General features: G+C 39.7%; 1 protein-coding gene across 2 annotated transcripts in view; it reads right to left on the bottom strand.

Moving 5' to 3' along the window:
* Positions 1 to 20,166, bottom strand: part of NOTCH2 (notch receptor 2) — a 162,588-nt gene that overhangs the window by 33,075 nt on the left and 109,347 nt on the right. For both annotated transcript variants that reach the window (XM_047086030.1, XM_047086031.1), the window contains exons 11-17: positions 18,900 to 19,133; positions 15,872 to 15,982; positions 9,025 to 9,217; positions 7,519 to 7,664; positions 5,427 to 5,540; positions 2,896 to 3,015; positions 2,342 to 2,494 (exon numbers count right to left, since the gene is read on the bottom strand). In XM_047086030.1, the coding sequence (XP_046941986.1) occupies positions 2,342 to 2,494; positions 2,896 to 3,015; positions 5,427 to 5,540; positions 7,519 to 7,664; positions 9,025 to 9,217; positions 15,872 to 15,982; positions 18,900 to 19,133 (1,071 nt within the window). The remainder of the gene's footprint in view (positions 1 to 2,341; positions 2,495 to 2,895; positions 3,016 to 5,426; positions 5,541 to 7,518; positions 7,665 to 9,024; positions 9,218 to 15,871; positions 15,983 to 18,899; positions 19,134 to 20,166) is intronic.

Here is a 20,166-nt window from a genome sequence, read left to right as displayed (position 1 = left end):
ATTCTGTCTCCCTCCCTCTCTCTCTCTGCCCCTCCCCTGCTTGCTCTCTATCTCTCTCTAAAAATAAATAAAAATAAACTTAAAAAAAATTTTTTTTAATTCCGGAAATCTAAACTAAACTTAGAAGCTAAACTAATCTAGAATTAATAAGTGAGGTTAGCAAGATTACAACACAAAATTACTCTTTAAAGTCTAAAAAGAAAAATCTTTAAAACTCACACTACATGTAAAATTAACTCTAAATAGATTGTGGACCTAAAGGTCAGTGCTAAAAGTATACAACTTTTATTGTTTATTTTTAAAAGTTTATTTATTTATTTATTTTGAGAGAGACAGACAGAGAGTAAGCCAGCTGGGGGGGAGAGGTGGGGGGGGGACAGACAGAGAGTGAGAGAGAGAATCCAAAGCAGGCTCCATGCTATCAGCGAGGAGCCTGATGCAGACCTCGATCCCACAAACCAGTAAATCATGACCTAAGCCAAAATCAAGAGTCAGACACTTAACCCATCGAGCCCCCCAGGTGCCCCTTAAAGTATAAAACATTTAGAAGAAATCAAAGAAAATAAACCTCAGTGACCTTGGGTTAGGCAAAGGTTTGTTAAAATCTTTTTTTTTTTTTTCAATGTTTTTTATTTATTTTTGGGACAGAGAGAGACAGAGCATGAACGGGGGAGGGGCAGAGAGAGAGGAAGACACAGAATCGGAAACAGGCTCCAGGCTCTGAGCCATCAGCCCAGAGCCCGACGCGGGGCTCGAACTCCCGGACCGTGAGATCGTGACCTGGCTGAAGTCGGACGCTCAACCGACTGCGCCACCCAGGCGCCCCAAAGGTTTGTTAAATAAGATAAGATGAACTCTGAATGAAGATTATGGATATACTGAAATTCATCAAAATTAAACTTCCTCTTCAAAAGAAAAAACAGAAGGTACAATTGGGAGAAGATAGTTGTAAGGCAAATATCTGACAAAGAATTTGTATTTAGAATATAAAGAATTCTTTCAATTCAATAATAAGACAAATAATACAATTTTTCATGTAGGCAGAAGTTTTGAATAGACACTATACCAAGTAATATATATGGCTGACCAAGAAGCACATGAAAAGATGCTCAAAATTTTTAATAGGTAGGGAAATTCAAGTTAAAACCACTGTGAAATACCATATACAACCACTACAAAGGCTAAAATTCAGGGCAATCACACCCAAGTGTTCTTGAGGATGTGGTTCAACTGGAACTCTCAAACAGTGCTTGTGGGAATGAAAATGGTGAACCACCATGGAGAACATTTTGACAATTTGGTGAAAAGTGAAACATATACCTACTACATAATTCAGCTATTCCACTCCTAGATATTTACTCAAGAGAGTATAACTTTATTTATAGTATCTCAAAACTTAAAAACAAGCTGAATGTCCTACTAGTGAATTCAAGTACATCCAAATAATGGAATATGACTTAGCAATAAAACAGAATGAATTACTAATACACATAACATAGATGAGTCTCAAATAATATGCTAAATGACAAGTCATATTCCCTCTCCCCCAAAAAGAGTTTGCATTAGATGATTCCATTTATATAAAATTATTAAAAATGCAAATAAGTCTGTCATGACAGAGGTAGATCCCTTGTTGCCTGGGACAGGGAAAGGGGAAGAAGGAAATTACAAAATAAAATATTTTTAGGGGGATGGATATGTTCATTATGTTTACTTATGGTTTCCTAGTCAAATGTCAACACTGTGCATTTAAAATACTGGTAGTATACTTCTATATACTAGTTATACCTCAGCGGACCTGCTTTAAAAAAAAAAAAAGCTATCATAGCATTGCCCCTAATTTGTCAGTATACAAAAATCAGTTAGGAACCTCTTAAAGAGATTCTACTGCCTCAACTCCTAAAGCCACTGGCTTTGCAAAGAAGATTTAAAAAATGCTAATATTGGGGCACCTGGGTGGCTCAGTCAGTGAAGTGTCCAACTCTTGATTTCAGCTCAGGTCATGATCTCACAGTTCACAGAATTGAGCCCCGCATCCGGCTCTGCGCTGACAGCACAGAGCCTGCTTGGGAGTCTCTCTCTCTCTCTCTCTCTCTCTCTCTCTCTCTCTCTCGCTCTCTCTCTCTCTCTCTCTCTCCCTCTTTCGCTGCCCCTCCCCCATGTGTGCAGATCCCCCCCCCAAATAAATAAACATTTAAAAAAATAAAAAATACTAATATTAAAAACATGTGATAAGCTATTGGGATGGCCAGTCTCAACACTGAGAGGCAGCTGCCTCGACTGGGCTCTATTCTGCTCCCTATGTGCCTCAGGGGGCTTAGGAGCTGGCCGGCATACTCACTGGCAAGGCAGTCATCGATGTCCTCCTCACAGTCCATACCGCTGAAGCCTGGAGGACACTCACACATGTAGCTGCCCTGGGTGTTATGGCAGAGACCGTGGTTCATGCAAGGCTTGGAGACACACTCATCAATGTCAATTGTACACCGCTGACCTAGAAACACAGGGGCAATGAATGGTCCTGTCTTTGGAAAGTGAGTCCCACAGAAATGCATGGGGAGATCCAAGCTTCAGCTGGGGTAGATGGGGATATTCTGGTTTGTCTCCCACTTTGGGAAGTCCCATAAGGCTTTGTGCCCTTGGCACAAAATTATGTGGGGCAAATTATTGCCCAGGGACTGTGAGAACATCATGGTTTCAGACTCAGGCTGGAGTCTTCCAGCCACTAGAGGGCCCCAAAGACGTGAAAATGAAAAGGCTTTCTGGGTCATTCCTGTATAAAGCCAGTGCTCATGACAACAAGCAGGCCTCAGAAGACCTGGGCCTTCCATGTTAATCTGATGATCTGACCACTTTGTTTAAAGCTTCTGGTTTCTCTAACTCCCATGTTGTTACCTTGCCAGCCAGGGGCACACAGGCAGGTGTAGCTCTCAAAATTTGGTGCCTCTTTGCAAACAGCAGCATTTTCACATGGGTTTGGGGAACAGGGAGCCAACACAGTCTGACAATTCTTGCCTGTAAAGCAAATGACAGAATTTAGAGAAATAGCCAAGGAAACTGAAATTTTGCAAATTCTAAACCAAAGGATGCTCTCTGAACTCAAGACTAAGGTAGCAGTTAAGAGCTTTGGAATCTGAGAGACTTAGGGTCTTCTGAGTCTTAGCTCTAACTTGGTATATTAACAATAGGCAAGTTATTAATCTGCTCTGAGCCTTACACATAAGTAAAATGAGAAATAGGGTGGTATGTAACTCACAGAGGCTTTTTGAGGATTAAATGAAAAACAAAATGCTCATGAAGTCTTCACTAGCACAGAGCCTAGCATATAGAGTGAGCACTCAACAACTGCTGGGCTGCTCTCATCCATATTATCATGTGTGGTTACATGGGTTTGGACACCTGTGTCCATCTGGTGCAATACTTTCTGCATCTCCACAGCGAAGAGTCTGTGTGGCTCAGAGGCTCAGCCACACAGATCCTCCTTCATGTGGGCCAGGAAGAGGCAACAATACAGCCTTCTACTCCTCACCACCTCTGCTGGCCTGTTCCAGAGGCAATGGAGTTGATCAGAAGGCCATGGGAGGTAGGAAACAGTGAAGTTATTCTGATCAGCTAGTAACATACCTCCTCATACCAACATCAACAACATGACATTGAAATTTGCACATCAATATTTCCTGCCTTAGCATATGGAATATAAGCTTCCAGCACAGGCAAACAAGGAAAGGAATGCTTTTATTAAAAGAAGATGAGGGTGTTTTTAAAGTCAAGTTACAGCTAACTCAATTTAAAATTCTATCCTAAAATTTCATATTCAGGAAGAAAAAAAAATTACCACAGATGTTCACCAATATACCCAACCCATTTTTAAGGTATCTGGGTCAGAAGAGTGGCTCACTAGGGAAGGCAATGTTGCTTAGTTCCCTTCATAGTGGCAAAGCTCAATGATAGAACCTTTAGCTACACTCAGCACTAAAATTTTAATATGCATAGGCTTTCAGTCTAATATAATTTCCCAAAGTTGCACATAGTAAATTCTTTTATCGGGATCTTAATCTGAAGAAAAACCAACGGCCAGCATACAGCCAAATATTCTTAAGGTATCTGGATAGCAGGAAGATAAAAAAAGTATTTTCAAGATGAGCTGAACACCTAAATTACACTCAGGTAAGCCTATGATATGACTGAGCATAATGATATGACCTGCTTATATCTCTCTGCAGGCATCAAGTCTCAGTCTTTATGGCTGGGAGATGCTCTTACTATTAGCAAATGTGATCAGCACTGTCATTATGAAATGCATCATTTAGACTTCCTTTGTCTGAGAATAGCTAAGGATCGATCTCCAATAACTTTGATTTTTTATCTATGAGGCTGACTAAACGCTATCTGCCTACATGAACATTTCTTCCCAAGAGGGGCCAAGGTAACAACGTCGCATCAAGTCTTTCAGGTAACAGAATTCTGGTTTTGGCCACTCTGTCACTCTAAACAGCCGCAGTCACTGGTAACAGCTACTACAAACAGCCCATCACGGGAGTATGAATTCAGCCATGCTCCTGCCTGCATGCTGCATACTAGAGAAACATGCAAAGCCACCATCCATGTTTCTGTTTTGTTCTCCACAGATGAAGAAAATGGATGATAAGGAGGTAAATAAGCCACACAAATACAACCAATCACAAGACGGCAGTAATGAGGCAGGAGAACACAAAGAAGAAACATCCAAGCATACTCCTCAAATACCACCTGAAACAAAGAACACCTGATATGAAATGAAGTCACACCCTTGTCTTCTGTGTGTGTCATCGTCATCCAAGGGGCAATACCTCTCTGAATGAGAGGTAGTGGTACTGAATGTAAGGAGAAGAAGGGCAGTTAAGAAGACACACTTTGGACTGAGAGAGGCTTAGAGGCAAATCCTAGATCTACCACTTACCTCTGTGACCTTCAGCAAGTAACTTTTCTTTGCCTCAGCATAAAATGGTCATAGGAACAGAATTATTTTGAGTACTGGATTAAGAAATCCAAAATATGCAAAGTGTCTGGCATATAGTAAGTTATCAATAAGTGGTGGTTGTTGTTATTATTGAACTACGACTAAGAGCACAGGCCATGACAACACTGGGTCCAATCAAATAATGAATGAAACCAGCAGTCAGACAGAATTAAAAAAAACAAAACAAAAAACATTTAAACCCTCAAGTACAAAGAAGGCATGTGAGTTTGCCTACCAGTTGCATCTAGGGAAGCCACAGTGTTTTCTCAGAGCTCAAGATCTAGTCGGTGAGAGCAGGATGGTGACCAGGGAGTGATTCCTCAGAGAAGCATCACGGGCCACAGACTCTTGTCTCTGAGACTCAGAGGTTTAGAATGACAAGGCAAGAACACAGGTCCCCTCTGGTCCCTTCACTTGCAGAACTCACCTGTGTATGGCAGCACACAGTGGCAAGTGTAACCACTTATGTCATCAAAGCAGGTTCCTTGGTTCAGGCAGGGATTTGAAGCACATTCATCAATATTCACCTGACAGTTATAGCCTATAGACAGAAAGGCAGAAAACCCCAAAACAGTGAAACTTTCTGTTAGCCTCCTCATTATTTAAATTACTAAGCGGGGTGCCTGGGTGGCTTAGTCGGTTGAGTGTCCGACTTGGGCTCAGGGCATGATCTCGTGGTTCGTGGGTTCGAGCCCCATGTTGGGCTCTGTGCTGACAGCTCAGAGCCTGGAGCCTGCTTCAGATTCTGTGTCTCCTTCTCTCTCTGCCCCTCCCCACTCATGTTCTGTCTCTCTCTCTCTCTGTCAAAAATAAATACACATTAAAAAAAATTTTTTTAACAATTACTAAGCAATCCTCTTCATGGCAAATATTAACTACCTTAGAAATTGAATTTCTTTAGGCTCCTGGAACACCTCTTCGTTCATTTCAGTGACAAGTCCCTGACATATAGTCTGTCAGTAAAAGACAGTTAAAAGGATGAATGGAATAAGTATATTCTAATAGCTGAAAGGTTGAATATGCCTCCAAATATAAGTAATTTCTCAACAATGGACTAAGAAGCTCATTGAGGTTAAAAATCTGCTGATCTATCAGCTGTTTCTATACAAAGTGGCTGTCAGGGCCTAAAAAGGGGGTATAATTTATCAAGGGACAATATTTTTTTTAATGCATAATCAAAGCCTCTGATTTATGCCCACTCTTTCATATGCACAGTCTCTACCATTGATGTGGTAGTACTTTCTGAAGCCATAAAACTGTTTTCCCCTGATCCAAGACATGGAATCTACTCCCACTGTGAAAAAGACAAAAGTAAGGAAGCATTAATGGGATAGACCAGTACCCAAATATTACACACCTTTGCATCTTCAACATTTATTTATTTTTGGGACAGAGAGAGACAGAGCATGAACGGGGGAGGGGCAGAAAGAGAGGGAGACACAGAATCGGAAACAGGCTCCAGGCTCTGAGCCATCAGCCCAGAGCCTGACGCGGGGCTCGAACTCATGGACCGCGAGATCGTGACCTGGCTGAAGTCGGACGCTTAACCGACTGCGCCACCCAGGCGCCCCACCTTTACATCTTCAATAGAGCCTGACACAGAGCCTCAAGATAGAGCAACTACAGCACTGTAAAAAAACGGTGGTCTGGGAGCACAGAGGTCTGGGCTCAAACTGTACTCTTCTACTCACCAGCCGTACAATTTGGGATTTTACATTTTGAGTTTTATTTAGTTCCTTGATCAGCAAGTCTCAAGGAAACAAAGAAATAAAAGTGCTTTTAAATTTCTTTGCAAATGTAATATATCAGAAAATTAATGACTAAAATATATATACTCTCAGAAAGCTTTCAAATAAGTAAATTGACTCTGAAACATACTGATGTAGATTCTTGGTAGCCTGGCACAATTTTTGAGTGGGGAAATCAATGACTAAGTGGATAGAGGAGTACAAGATAAATGATTTACCCACAGATTTCACTCTCATGAGTTTTTAAGTGAAAATTTATGGTGGAAATACAACAATAACAACTCAGAAAATGATTTTATACAACACCCATTATAATACATGTTTCCAGAAGGCCCTAGTTGGCTATATATTTTATCTCAATGTGTAAGATAATTTGTTGGAAGAGTTTGGAATGCATGGATTCTTCCATGGAATTATTGCTATCATAATTATAGTAAGGCAATATTCTCATGCTACTCCCCAGATCTCTTGTGAATTCCAACAGAATCAAACCAGCACCATGAAGCTTACAATTAGAACATCTTTCCAAAGTTGTATAAGTGGAGTCCTAGCTGCTCAGCTTAAATAGTCCTGTAGTTCACCTCTCCGCTAGTAGAATCTATATATCTTTACGTTTTTACTCCCCAAGTGCCTTATAAATATTAACTTCTCAAGTTATGTTTGCTATATGAGCGAATAGGAATAGAGAAAGGGAAAGGAAGAGGTAAGTCAAAGAATATGCAATAAGAAAACTGCATGAAGGGAGATAGAAATATGCACTACGGCTTTCACCTTTAAAGCCCTTCTTGCAAGTACACCTGTATCCGTTCACCAGATTGTCACAAGTTCCTCCATTCTGGCATGGGTTAGAAAGACATTCATTTTTGTCCACTTCGCAGTTGATGCCAACCCAGCCTGCATCACAGAGACACTTGTATCTGAAAGGAGATAGATAGTATTCTTGACTGTGGAGGACGAATGTACAATTGAGTCTTAGATGAAATCCAAGACTTGGTGAAGAAATGAGGGACAGATGAGCTCATGGGTAAGCTAATCTCATTTCTACTCTTCTTTGAACATATACTTGGATTGCCATGGACACAGTATGAATTATGTGGTCCCACCTGGACTACTCAGTAAACAGATTTTTCTGGTGCTTCCCAGCTCACAAAGATGCTGGAGAAATTAATTAATTATAGTGAGCTTTCATGTGTAAACAGTGTTTGGTACAATACATTGGGTCAATCTGAAAGGCACATTAACATGGATAAATCTGCACTTTTATTATATATAAAACTAAAATAAAGCAAACCTTAGGATCATCTGTTTCTAATGCAAAACAGACACCCAAGAAGTAGGTTAGTATCAGAGACTCTAAGCCTCTCTGAGAGCTCCTGGGATGTCTGACTTCCAAGACATGCTTTGCTGTTCTCTCCTGAAACCCTGCCCCAGAAAGCACCTAGGGTAAACTGAGCAGGAAAAGGAACAAAAATGAAGGTATGCAAAATATATGTACATTGTTCACAATCTGAACATTATTAACACTTATACTATGTTACCAGGAAATAAAAGCCTCTCTTGTCTGGAGATCTTTAGGAAAAAGGTACATGGGTTGGGATGCTTTGCAGGCTACCATAGTCTTAAACAGGAATACCGAGGTAATTCATCTGGAAATAATTTGATTTTCCTTTACCTCTAAATACACTCTTTGTTCTTTCACCTGTTGTTAAGTATGGCAAATGGCAATGCCCAGAGCCCTATCTTCCAGCCAGCATACAAGAGTATAGATCTATCTCTTGTGACCTAACATCACACTCTGAGTTTCTAGAAAAGTACCTATCAACACATCACACAATCTCAGAGGCTTGCAAACCATGAATGTCTTATCAGGTTCACGTCTAAAGTCAGGTGAGACCAGCCCCACTTCAGTGGCACACGTTGGTACCGTGATAGAACAGAAAGGAGCTTTTTTTTTAAGCAGGGGAAAAATCAAATAGAACCTCCCTCAGAACTCAATCTTTTAATAACTACTAAAAGCACAATTGCCAAAGGCTCACAAAATAACGCTGGACTTCTCCCATGAACTGACTACCTCCCCGCCCCGCCCTATTTTCTACCTATTCAGCAATGGAAGGCAGAGCACAAGTGGTGGTTTGGAAGACTCAGGGAGACTACCAAAATCTGCAACTCAGTCTCAGCTCAGGTCCCTGACAGACTTCCACAGGGCATGGCCCATTCCGAAACCCACCGGCTTGACATAAGTCAATAAGGAGCTGTTCATACATGGCAGCCACCTACCCGCTGAGGCCTCCGGTACAGTTCCCATGGATGCAGGGACTGCTCAGGCACTCGTTCACCTGTGAGTAGCAGCTGGGGTGATGGGGTCCCTCGGGGCATAGACAGCGGAAACCATTCACGTCGTTGATGCACGTCGCACCCTTGCGACAGGGATTGGAGGCACACTCATCAATGTCGATGTTACATCTCTGCCCTGAAGAGGACGGAAACAGTATTTGTCAAATCCAAAATGTTTAGGGAATAGACCCAGAACTATGGGAGATGCTGTGTTGACAACTTTCTCTGCACAGGCTGTAAGATGCCTTGGCCACCAAATGTCAGGATTTAAGTAATAAGACACCCAAGAGCACTTAGCACCACGTGAGGAAGTAGTAAACAGCACAGTCTTGATAATGCAGCCAAGTTAATGAAATGCTGGAACAGCACTGCACTGTTTTGATATGTATTTCTTCTTTACTCCATCTTAGAAACGGAAACTCCACAAGGATTCAAAAAGAGAACATCAAATGTTACCAAAGTTGGCTGTTCCTCTTGCTGCTGTTCTGAGTACTCTCGAAGAAGCTTTTATCACTGCTCTCAGCTGGTTCACTGCGCATTAATTTTTTCAGTTAGTCAACCTCCTACATTTCCACATATGGGATAGCTCAATCACCTGAAATACTTAGTGAATAAGCTACTAACTTAATTTAATGTTATAGTAGATAAAAAGCCATTTTGCTTTCATTCTCAGAGTTGTATTAATCCATTTCCCACCTCAGAAACAAGAGTATTCTAAGCATAATTTTATTGTCTTCTGATAATTGAGAGAACAATTCAATCTCTTAATCTAGACCAGTGGTTCTCAACCTTAATGTGCAAAAAGAATCATTTAAAATACTTGTTTTATTATTTTTATTTTATATTCTTCTTTGATGTTTGTTTATTTCTGAGAGAGAGAGAGGGAGAGAGCGTATGTGAGCAGGGGAGGGGCAGAGAGAGAGAGAGAGGGAGACAGAGGATATTTGGCAGGCCCTGCGCTGACAGCTGAGAGCCTGATGCAGGGCTTGAACTCACGAACTGTGAGATCATGACCTGCGCTGAAGTCAGATGCTTAATGGACTTAGCTACTCAGGTGCTCCTAAAATACTTGTTTTAAAAGGAGATTCTTAGGCCCTCTCACCACAGATTATGATGCATGGAGTCCAGAAAACCAATTTTAAATAATGCAGATGGTTCAAATATTCCATTTTGAAAAACTATGACGTAGACAATTATTACTTTATCTTCATGTAATAATGTAAATGCTCAGAATATATGAAATTAAGTGAATATATTCTTCCTCTAAAACCTACCCAAGACTGCGCTTGGAAAAGATGTCTGCTATAACCTTGACATTTGATGCTTTAAGCTGAAGAAAGCGTGCCACTTATAAGAGTTTAGCTTTGTTAAATTTTGAATAATTGAGATTTAACTATATATTCCAAAATGATATAAAATTTTGAAATAACCCATAATTCTGTAAATGAGTGGCAACAAGCAACTGCTGTGAAGGAATTTATAAGTTTCAAAGAATACAATTTTCTGATTCAGATAAAAACATGCACTTTTATTTAAGAAAGAGTAACCCTGCATTTAGAACAGGAAATTCCAAATGAAATAGATCCACACCCCTTTAAAGTATGGGTATTAACATTTTTTTCACTCTCTGTTGCTCTCTAAACCATTATTGGTGGTTCTTGTGGTAAAGTCCCACAATCTGGTAGTGGTTGCTGTTTTCCTCTTAAGTGTTTTATTAATAACTTATTTTAAAGTACTATTTTCTTAGCCTCAACCTCAGAATTTTTTTTAGACATTTGCCACTGGCACCAAGACATGAGCCAGAACTCTTTACACAGCTATCCTTAGCCTGCTCTTCAGTAGAAAATAAGAGGAAAAAGCCTTCTTTTTCTATCCTTTTTAGGAAGCATTTTCTCAGAAGCCACTCTTCTCACGTTTTCCTCATTTGCTTTAAAAACCCTTCCCAGAATCAATGTTCCAGCCATCTTTAATGAGGAGGGTTAAGTGCCTCCTTTTGCAGTCTACCATGTGGACTGACCGCTGCTTCACTATCAAGGTCCTACCCCTAGGGAGTTTCCACCCAGCATCAGAAATGCCCAGCACAAGGCTATGGACCTTATGGACACAGGAACTAATGAATGAGAAGTTAATCAATGTTTCTCACCTTGTAGGTACTCAACAAATTAGTGTTTAATAAATGAAAGCATGCTATAATCCAGACTGGAGAGTCTGGAGTTGGATGTCAGAAGTCCCATATTTGAGTTCTAGTCATTCATTCCGAAGTATTTATTGAGTGTTTCTTCCATGCTAGACACTGTGTTTAGACACTGGCTAAAAAGATGATTAGGGAGGTTCCTGCCTTCTGGGAACTCACAATCCTATCTGTATGACTCACTAGCTGGGGGGCTCAAAATATACAAAATATATTTGTATACATTGCATGGACACATCAAGTTCTCTCAGTTGTCTTAGTTGTTTAATGGGAATAATAAAACTTCCTTATCTACTTTTTGTGTTTTGTTAATATTTTGATTGAGATAGAATTGATGTATACACTGTATAAGTTTAAGGTATATGGCGTACTGATTTAATACATTTATATATTGCAATAGATTACCACTTTAATGTTACCTAACACCTCTATTATGTCACATAATTATCATTTCTTTTTTGTGGCGAGAACAATTAAGACTCACTCCCTTAGCAACTTTGAAGTTTATTATACAGTATTGCTGACTATAATCACTGTTCTGGTACAACAGATCTCCAGACCTTATTTACCTACTAGTTTCAAGTTTGCACCCTTAAATACATCTCCCCAATTAGCCTTGCCCCTCCTAGCCACCATTTTCTTCTATTTTTTATGAGTTTTGCTTGTTAATATTCTGCATACAAGAGATATCATATAGTATTTGTCTTTCTCTGACTTATCTCCCTGAGCATAAAGCCCATTCATGTTGTCTCAAATGGCAAGATTTCATTCTTTTTTGTGGCTGAGTAGTATGAATTGATTTTAGTATTACTGCAAGACTCCTTGTTCTTAGCAGTGTGCCTGTTCAGGATATGACATTATTAGGTTAACTGAGGGCCAAAGAACCAAAAAGCAATTGCATGCTCAATGTTTACAAATTATAAATATATAATTTAATTTAATGATTATATTGGTTAAAAAGAAAGCCATTTTGCTTTCATTCTAGAGTTGTATTAATCCATTTTCTGCCTCAGAAAGAAGAGTATTCTAAGCATAACTTTATTGTCTTCTGGTAACTGAGAAAAGTTATAAATAATTCATAACTTATAAACGTAATTATATTATAAATTTATACTTTATAAACATTTATACACTTCACTACTGATGAGAAACTACTATAAGAAATTTAGAGGGGCGCCTGGGTGGCTCAGTTGGTTAAGCGTCCGACTTCAACTCAGGTCATGATCTCATGGTTTGGTTCGTGAGTTCGAGCCCTGCGTCGGGCTCTGTGCTGACAGCTTGGAGCCTGGAGCCTGCTTCGGATTCTGTGTCCCCCTCTCTCTCTGCCCCTCTCCTGCTCTCACTCTGTCACTCTCTCTCTCTCAAAAATAAAATAAACATTAAAAAATTAAAAAAAGAAAGAAATTTAGAGAGAGAAGAGATTACAAAACTCATATATATGTTTTCTTATGGTATTTTCGTGATTAGTTTTATAATGACATTATAGTGAGGATTAGCTATTTTGGTAGACTTGTTACTCATGATTAGCCTTTCAAATGCTTTTTGAAAATCACTACGGTGTGGCAGACTATGAAGCTTTCAAAACTTTACCTGTTTCAGATGATGTTGGGTTTCTAAGTACAAATAATGATTTATAACTTAAAAATACAATCAGTCTCTGGTTAAATCATGTAGCTCTGAAAATTACAGTAGATACTTCCAGTATCCTCTATCTGGAAATTCCTGGGAATTTTCCAATAATAGTTTCTAAAGTTGTGTTTAGCTACTTCTGCCTGTGTTTTTTAAAGATTGAGCTATAACTGACATATAACATATTAGTCCCAAGTGTGCAACGTAATGATTTGATATTTGTATATACTGCAAAAGGATCACTATGGTTAAGTCTAGCTAATATCCATCAACATACATAGTTTCAAAATTTTTTTTCTTGCTCTTTGCCCATTTTTAAATTGGATTATTTGCTTCCTTGCTATTGAGTTGTATGAGCTCTTTATATATTTTTGATATTAACCCTTTTTCAGATATATTGTTTACAAATATTTTCTCCTGCTCTATAGGCTGCCTTTTCAGTTTATTGTTCCTTGCTGTGCAGAAGCACTTTAGTTTAATGGAGTCCTGCTTGTTTAGTTTGGTTTTTGTTACCTGTGCTTTTGGTTTCTTATTCAACCTATTTGCTTTTATGGACTGTTATGAGAAGTCAGCAAAATAATAAATATGAAGGCAAAACTGAAAAAGTAGTTTGTAAACTGAGAAGTAGCTTCTAGAAGTATCACTTGATTTCTTACATTTCCCATTCAATCAGTAAGTATAAAGAGATCCTGGGTGGCTCAGTTGGTTTAACGTCCGATTCTTGATTTTGGCTCAAGAATGATCTTCTGGTTCCTGAGATCAAGTCCCTCATCAGGCTTCCAGGCTGTTATCACAGAGCATGCTTGGGATTCTCTCTCCCTCTCTCTCTCTCTCTCTGCCCCTCCCCTGCTTGCATGCATGCACACGCATGTGCGCTCTCTCTCTCAAATAAATAAACATTAAACACAAGAGGTCTGCGGAAAACACAGAATTTAGTCTTAAAAAGAAAAACTCATTTAAATCTGTCAAAGCTGTTATGAGAATTGTAAAAAAAAAAAAAAAAAGTACTAGTGTTAAAATAAAACAAAGGAAAGAATAAAACATCTCACATCTAAGCTCATGTACATATAATACCACAGTTGTCTGTGGTATTTTGGGCAGCTGATTAAAAAAGCAAAAAACAACTGAAAAAAAATAGACATAGAAAATCGTTCCAAGAACAGAGTACCACCCAGTAACCAAAACATTCCACTTCTTGGTTATGTAATTTCATGCTACACCTTAGGTTTATTTTAGAATATTTTAGCCTATGTCCTCCCTCCTTGACCTTCTTGGTTTGCTGAATGTTAAAAAGAGAGAGAATATGACTTACTGGCATTTCAGAAAAAAAAAAAAAAAGTTCCAGTGTAAGGCTTACATGTCTAAAAAGAAGTCACAACAGGCACCCACTTAGGCTGCCCGGTGAGGTGAGAACGGGCATAGGCTCTAGAGTAGGACCACCTGGGCTGGAATCCTGGCCATAGTGCACTGGTAATGTTACTTAACCTCTCCAAGCTCTGGATTTTTCATCAATACCATAGGAATGATAATAGCTGTGGATAATTAAATGAGATTAGGTACCTAACGCCTAGCTCAAAATAAGCTCTTAATAAATGGTAGCTATTCTCTTCTTACCTATTTAACAAAAATGCACCTATTATCCTACCTAGCAGGAATTTTTGTGTATTCAGTTGGCTGTCACTTCATCTTGCAGTATCAAGTTTCAGGACCAGAAGTACAGCTGGCTACTACCAGCACTGCTAGGCACTAGATACGACGGCTGTCATCATACTTGTCTTCTGAGTGATCTTCCACTGAGAAGACATTACGGTGACCCATGTGGGCCGAAAACATTACTCCCTAGCACCCGCGATCATACCCAAGCAGGAAAAAGGTTTGTGAAATACAGCAGAAAGTAAGTTCCTGGCAAGCAAGAGGCAGACATTCACTTCACTTGGCCCTGAATGCCTTTGGAGGTCATAGTTTAAAAAGCTCTGAGGGAAATTTCTCACATTGGTTGCAAATGATCACATGGTACTTATTAAATGGTAACATTATTATGTAAGTGCCTGCTTGCGTGTGGGACCGTCTAGAAAGAATAGGATAGGCACTGTATATGCCCTCTGATGATGTCATTAACAAACAGGTGTCTCAGTAAGGTGCCTCAGATTTCTCAATAGCCTCTAGCAATTTTTGGATCGGAAGGGCAAAAGATAAAGGCAATCTTACAACAAAAAAGAGAGAAAGAGATTTGTGTTTGTGTGTGTGCACACAAGCGTGCATGTGTAAATGTTCTGGCTACTTTTAATAATTACATTGGTCCTCCCAAGTTCTGGCCTCATCCAACAATCTCCCATAAGAGGAAGTACTCAGAAAAAAGCATTTAGTGTTTTCATAGAATTTTATCTTGGCTATACTTTTGTAGAAGGCATTCACTAAGTGTAGCAAATTAAAGGTGGCAGTAAAAGCTATGTAACTCAAGCACAGTGACAGAAACTCATGGTCTGACTAGAAATGCTTTTCAGGTAGCTATAACATGTGGTCTAAAGGGGCACCTGGTGGCTCAGTCGGTTAAGCATCCAACTTTGGCTCAGGTCATGATCTCATGGCTTGTGAGTTTAAGCCCCGCATTGGGCTCTATGCTGACAGCTCAGAGCCTGGAGCCTGCTTCGGATTCTGTGTCTCCCTCTCTCTCTCTGCCCCTCCCCAACTTGTGCTCTGTTTCCCTCTCTCTCTCAAAAATAAATAAAATGTAAAAAAAAAAAAACCCGAAAACATGTGGTCTAAAAACCCTAACTGAGGAAAAGTTTCATGTTATGATTTATGGAAGGCCTGTAAGTAGAAAACTAGGCCAGAGAAGTACAGAAACACATTTCTAACCTTCGAAGAGACAAAGAAATAGGAAACATTTGAAAAGTGATTTCCCTTCATATGCCCCTTTCCCAAAGTGATGGGGCTGAAGGAGGGACCTCCCAACAAAAAAGGTGTTACCTGTGAATCCCGGTGAGCAGACACAACTATAACGATTAATGCCATCCATACAGACTCCGTGGACACAAGGGTTACTTGCACAGTCATCAAAATTGATTTCACAATTAACACCTGCAAAGATAAAAGTAGAAAAGAAACCATGCAGTATTACCACAAAAATAGCATGTGATGCTAGGTGTTAAGAAATCTAAAGAGTATACAGCCAACCCTAGATAGAGCTATCTTAATAAAGGTGTAATTGTAGATATGGGTAACTAAACAGCAAGGATATAGCAATCATAATTTTTACCATCATCTTATAAAAATACTCATGATACTTTGTTATGCACTTAACATGAATTTAGTGATGTCTTATTTCCAACTCATAGAAAAACGCTTTGGTAGTTTAAAAATTCTAAAACTAAAGCCCAGTAAAACTAGGCTTTAAACTAACAAAATTTCCATTGAAAGTTGTAAAAATTTTGATTCACTCATATTTTGTATTAATATTTATTAATAATAATTACGTTAAAATTTATTGAGCCATTATTATGTGCAAGTACTCTGCCTCCCACTTCACATGTTTTCTTTAGTCTTCTCACTCAACTGGTACATCAAGTTGTAATACACCCACTGTATCGTGGACTTGCACAACTACGGCAGTACAGCCAGGATGTGAACCAGGCACTTTGGATTCTGTCCGCTTCACCACACCACACTGGTCACTCTGTGATGAACAAGGCCATGCTGCCTCACTAGCCACAAATGAGGCAAGAGTTTCCATACTCCTGGATACTTTTAGGGGATGTGTCTAGCCTTGACTGAAAACCCCCATTCACCTACAATCAACCATGGCAGGCCGCAGGAGGCTATATTTTATTTGAGTAGGACCAGACACCATGCCCAAGATGAGCCAATGTAATTTTCTCATTGGGACACTGGAATATGAACTGTGGGACTATATGAACTGTGGTCTATAAATTGCTCTGCTTCCTGATAATCTCTGCAAAGCTTTACCAATCAATTCTCACTTGGAATCTGTAAGATACGTCTGTGTGCTTTCACTAGATCTTTTGTCTATTCTGTAGTTATCGTTTGCTTGTTTGCTAAGGAATCCTTAAACTAGTCAGGTTGGTTTCTGTGACTTAGAACCTAAAGAAACTTACTTAAAACAGTTTCCCATCATAAGACCATGGGTGAAAGAAGCCTCAGAAGTGATTCTGGGTTATTTATCTCACTTTAAGTACCCAGTAAATGAGAAACCACAATTATAACTAGCACATGGTAAAGTACCCCTTCTGTTTATACTCATCCAAAATCCAACTTACCAACTTAGGACCATGTTATGAATGGGTTATGGATTCTCACTCTAGAACTCAAAAGTCTATTCAGAATGATTAATTAAAATAGACCCGTCCATCTAGGCCCGTAGTACATGTCAGGTCTTTCTCCACCCATTATAGACCAAGATTTTTTTATAACGCCTACATCTCTTTGCTTTAATTCTCCCAACAGCCACAGGAAGGGATTTGGCAGTTTTCTGAGAGGTTTTGGGGCCTTCACTCTATGCTGCCTGCACACCACTCATATTTACTTCTTGCATTTCTCAGTGACAGCTACTTACACCTTGCCTTCTCTGTCCTCCCCAGGGAATACACCTGATACATCCTGGCATAATGATATAATCCCAGAGAAAACAAAGTGCTTGCCAACCCACCACTCACCCAGGTTTCTAGTATGTTTGTTATAATGGGAATGATAGCAAAGCCTAAAACAGCCCCACCATTCTAAAGGCGTCCATTCAATTGCTTGTAAATCTCTCAAATTTCTTTTCGTACTGCAATTTCTCATGTCTGGGGACCAGCCCGGAAGCAAATTGCTTTTGGAAGGCTTCACAAAGATCTATTCAGCCCTTTTAGTGAGTTATCTAAACGTGGGGAGGGGGAAGGCACTTTCAACTGTGAAGGCATGGGATGTTTTTCGTATGCTTGAGCAACTCAAAAAGGACTTTGTTTTCAAACTTGGCATGTATGAGGTCCTGGACGAAGACCAGGGCCTTTGACAAGTTTGAAGAAATGGATTTGGAAATAACAAAATAAAATGAGGGCAGTTAACCACCTCCCCCACCTTTGCCCCCTATGTAGGCCATTTTCCTTAAATCAAGAATGAGTTCTCAATAAATCACTCTCTTGTATTGGCAGGTTCCCTTCTAACAAAGGCACACACTAGTTAATCTTCCACTAATACATTTTCTTTGATCTGAGACATAGTACTTCTCTGTCCATTAACCACAGTTGTGACCATAATTATTCCTCAAATAAGTAAAACAGACTCCAGTGAGACCTGCGAAATGCTGCCGCCTGAGAAAATAACTCAACATTCCCCCAGCAAGGAGCAGCATGCCCTCCCAACTAACGAGCAGTCACTCAACCAGAGTCGGGGAAACAGCACTGAATTCGGGGGTGGGAAACGGTGGCTGTGCATTCTAATTTACAATGACTGGACCGTGCTGTGAAGTCTCTGCTCTCCCTGAGAATTCCCCCAAATGCCCAAGGTCCACCCGAAACACGGCAGAAGAGAAGTGTCACATTAAAGATACTGGACTCTGAAACAGAGAAAAACACAACTGGAAGGACAGGAGGGAGCGAGAGGGAAAAGGGCCAGCTTCATTACTCTGAGTGGGGTGGAAGTTTGAGGGAAAAGGACAATCAAATCAAGACACGAAGGCAAGAGGGTTTCCAATTTTAAATAATAATTTCGATTTTTTGAGGTGGGGTGTCTTCTTCTAATAAAACACACACACACACACACACACACACACACACACACACACACACACACAGTCATCAGTTTTGCAAAACTATTGTCTCTAATTTCTCCACTGACTAGAGACTGAGATGATTCTGGCTGAAGCTTTGGCTGTGCTTTTCAGAATCAGGACTGTTTTTTAGGTATCGAAGCATATGCCAAGAAAGTCTGAGATATCTGTGCAAATTGTTTTTGAGGAAGAGTGAAAACTCCAGAGGAGACATAAAGAGAGCGGGCTTACCTGACGTGCCTGGCTGGCAGTTGCACTGGTAGCCATTTACAAGGTCAATGCAGCGACCATCATTCAGGCAAGGGCTGCTGTAACATTCATCTATCTGGTCACTGCAGATGGCACCCATGTACCCCGGGTTGCAGATGCAGGTGTAGGAATCAATCCCATCCTGACACTGGCCATGGTGGCAAGGATCAGGGTCACAGTTGTCGATGTTCTCCTCGCACAACACACCAGTGAATCCTTGAAAGGAATTTTACCAAGAAGGCTTTAAAACCAAGGCAGACTCCACACCTGAATATAAGTGTGGCCACATCCACGATAGACCTCATGTCCTAACATTTCTACCGCAGGCAACGAGCAGCTGAAACAAACCATTTATAAGGCAATCCTAGAGAGTTGTGTTTAAAACAAAGTTTTTCAAATAAAATTTGTAGAATTCAAATACCTTTCTCAAAATGATCAGTGGGTTTCACTGCAGAGATACTTTAACTGCATCATCATTTCATACTGGGCTTCAGTGGGGACTAGCTCTCAATATTTTTCCATTATATTTTTACCTCTCTATCCCTTTCTTCCCAAACCCAACATACAGATACTGTATTAATGGTTACGTGTATCTTATCTTCCCAATTCTGACCTTAGTATACAGAGAACTTTTCTTTATCCCTCTTAAACGCTCCCAGAATACTGTGCTTACATATATACTAAGTTTTTAGTAAGTACCTGTTAATTAAAATGAATGAAAGTTTATGAGCATTAAAAGAAAAAGGGAAAATAAGACTTCATTCAACTTTAAATCCCTTTTAAAGGATTTTAAAGAAAGGCGAGGGGTGGGGTGGGCTCTCTTCCTTTCAAACATGAGTTCAAGATTTTTAAACTCTCTCCAGAGGTTATTCTCTATGAGGATAATCTGGCCAGAGGAGGACAAAATCTGGAACTCCTCCAACCAAAGACAACAGTTTGCAAAAAGAGAAAGAAGTGAACTGGTTCATCTGACGGGACCTAATCTAAGGAGGCCCAGTAAATGGTAATGTTCCAGTACTACTGAAACACTAATTCTCTGTGTTTATTTTTGTGACTTAGTTTGCTTTTCTGTCATCAGAAAGAAATCATGCACATGATGTTTAAAATCCTTTAAGAAACAATCTTCCAAAATAAGAAACAGGTCTGGAATTATATTCATAACTTCTTTTTCCCTTAAGCGGTCACATAAAAAATAAATTGAGAAATCATCTTTTCTAATAATTTCTAGTCCTTCTGTATAATACTGGTC

Source organism: Lynx rufus, unplaced genomic scaffold (genome assembly GCF_022079265.1).
Source record: "Lynx rufus isolate CCGP_SWC_20201006 ecotype Redwood Valley unplaced genomic scaffold, mLynRuf1.p SCAF_2, whole genome shotgun sequence".
Taxonomy (NCBI): Eukaryota; Metazoa; Chordata; class Mammalia; order Carnivora; family Felidae; genus Lynx; species Lynx rufus.
This window is presented reverse-complemented; position numbering and strand designations above follow the sequence as displayed.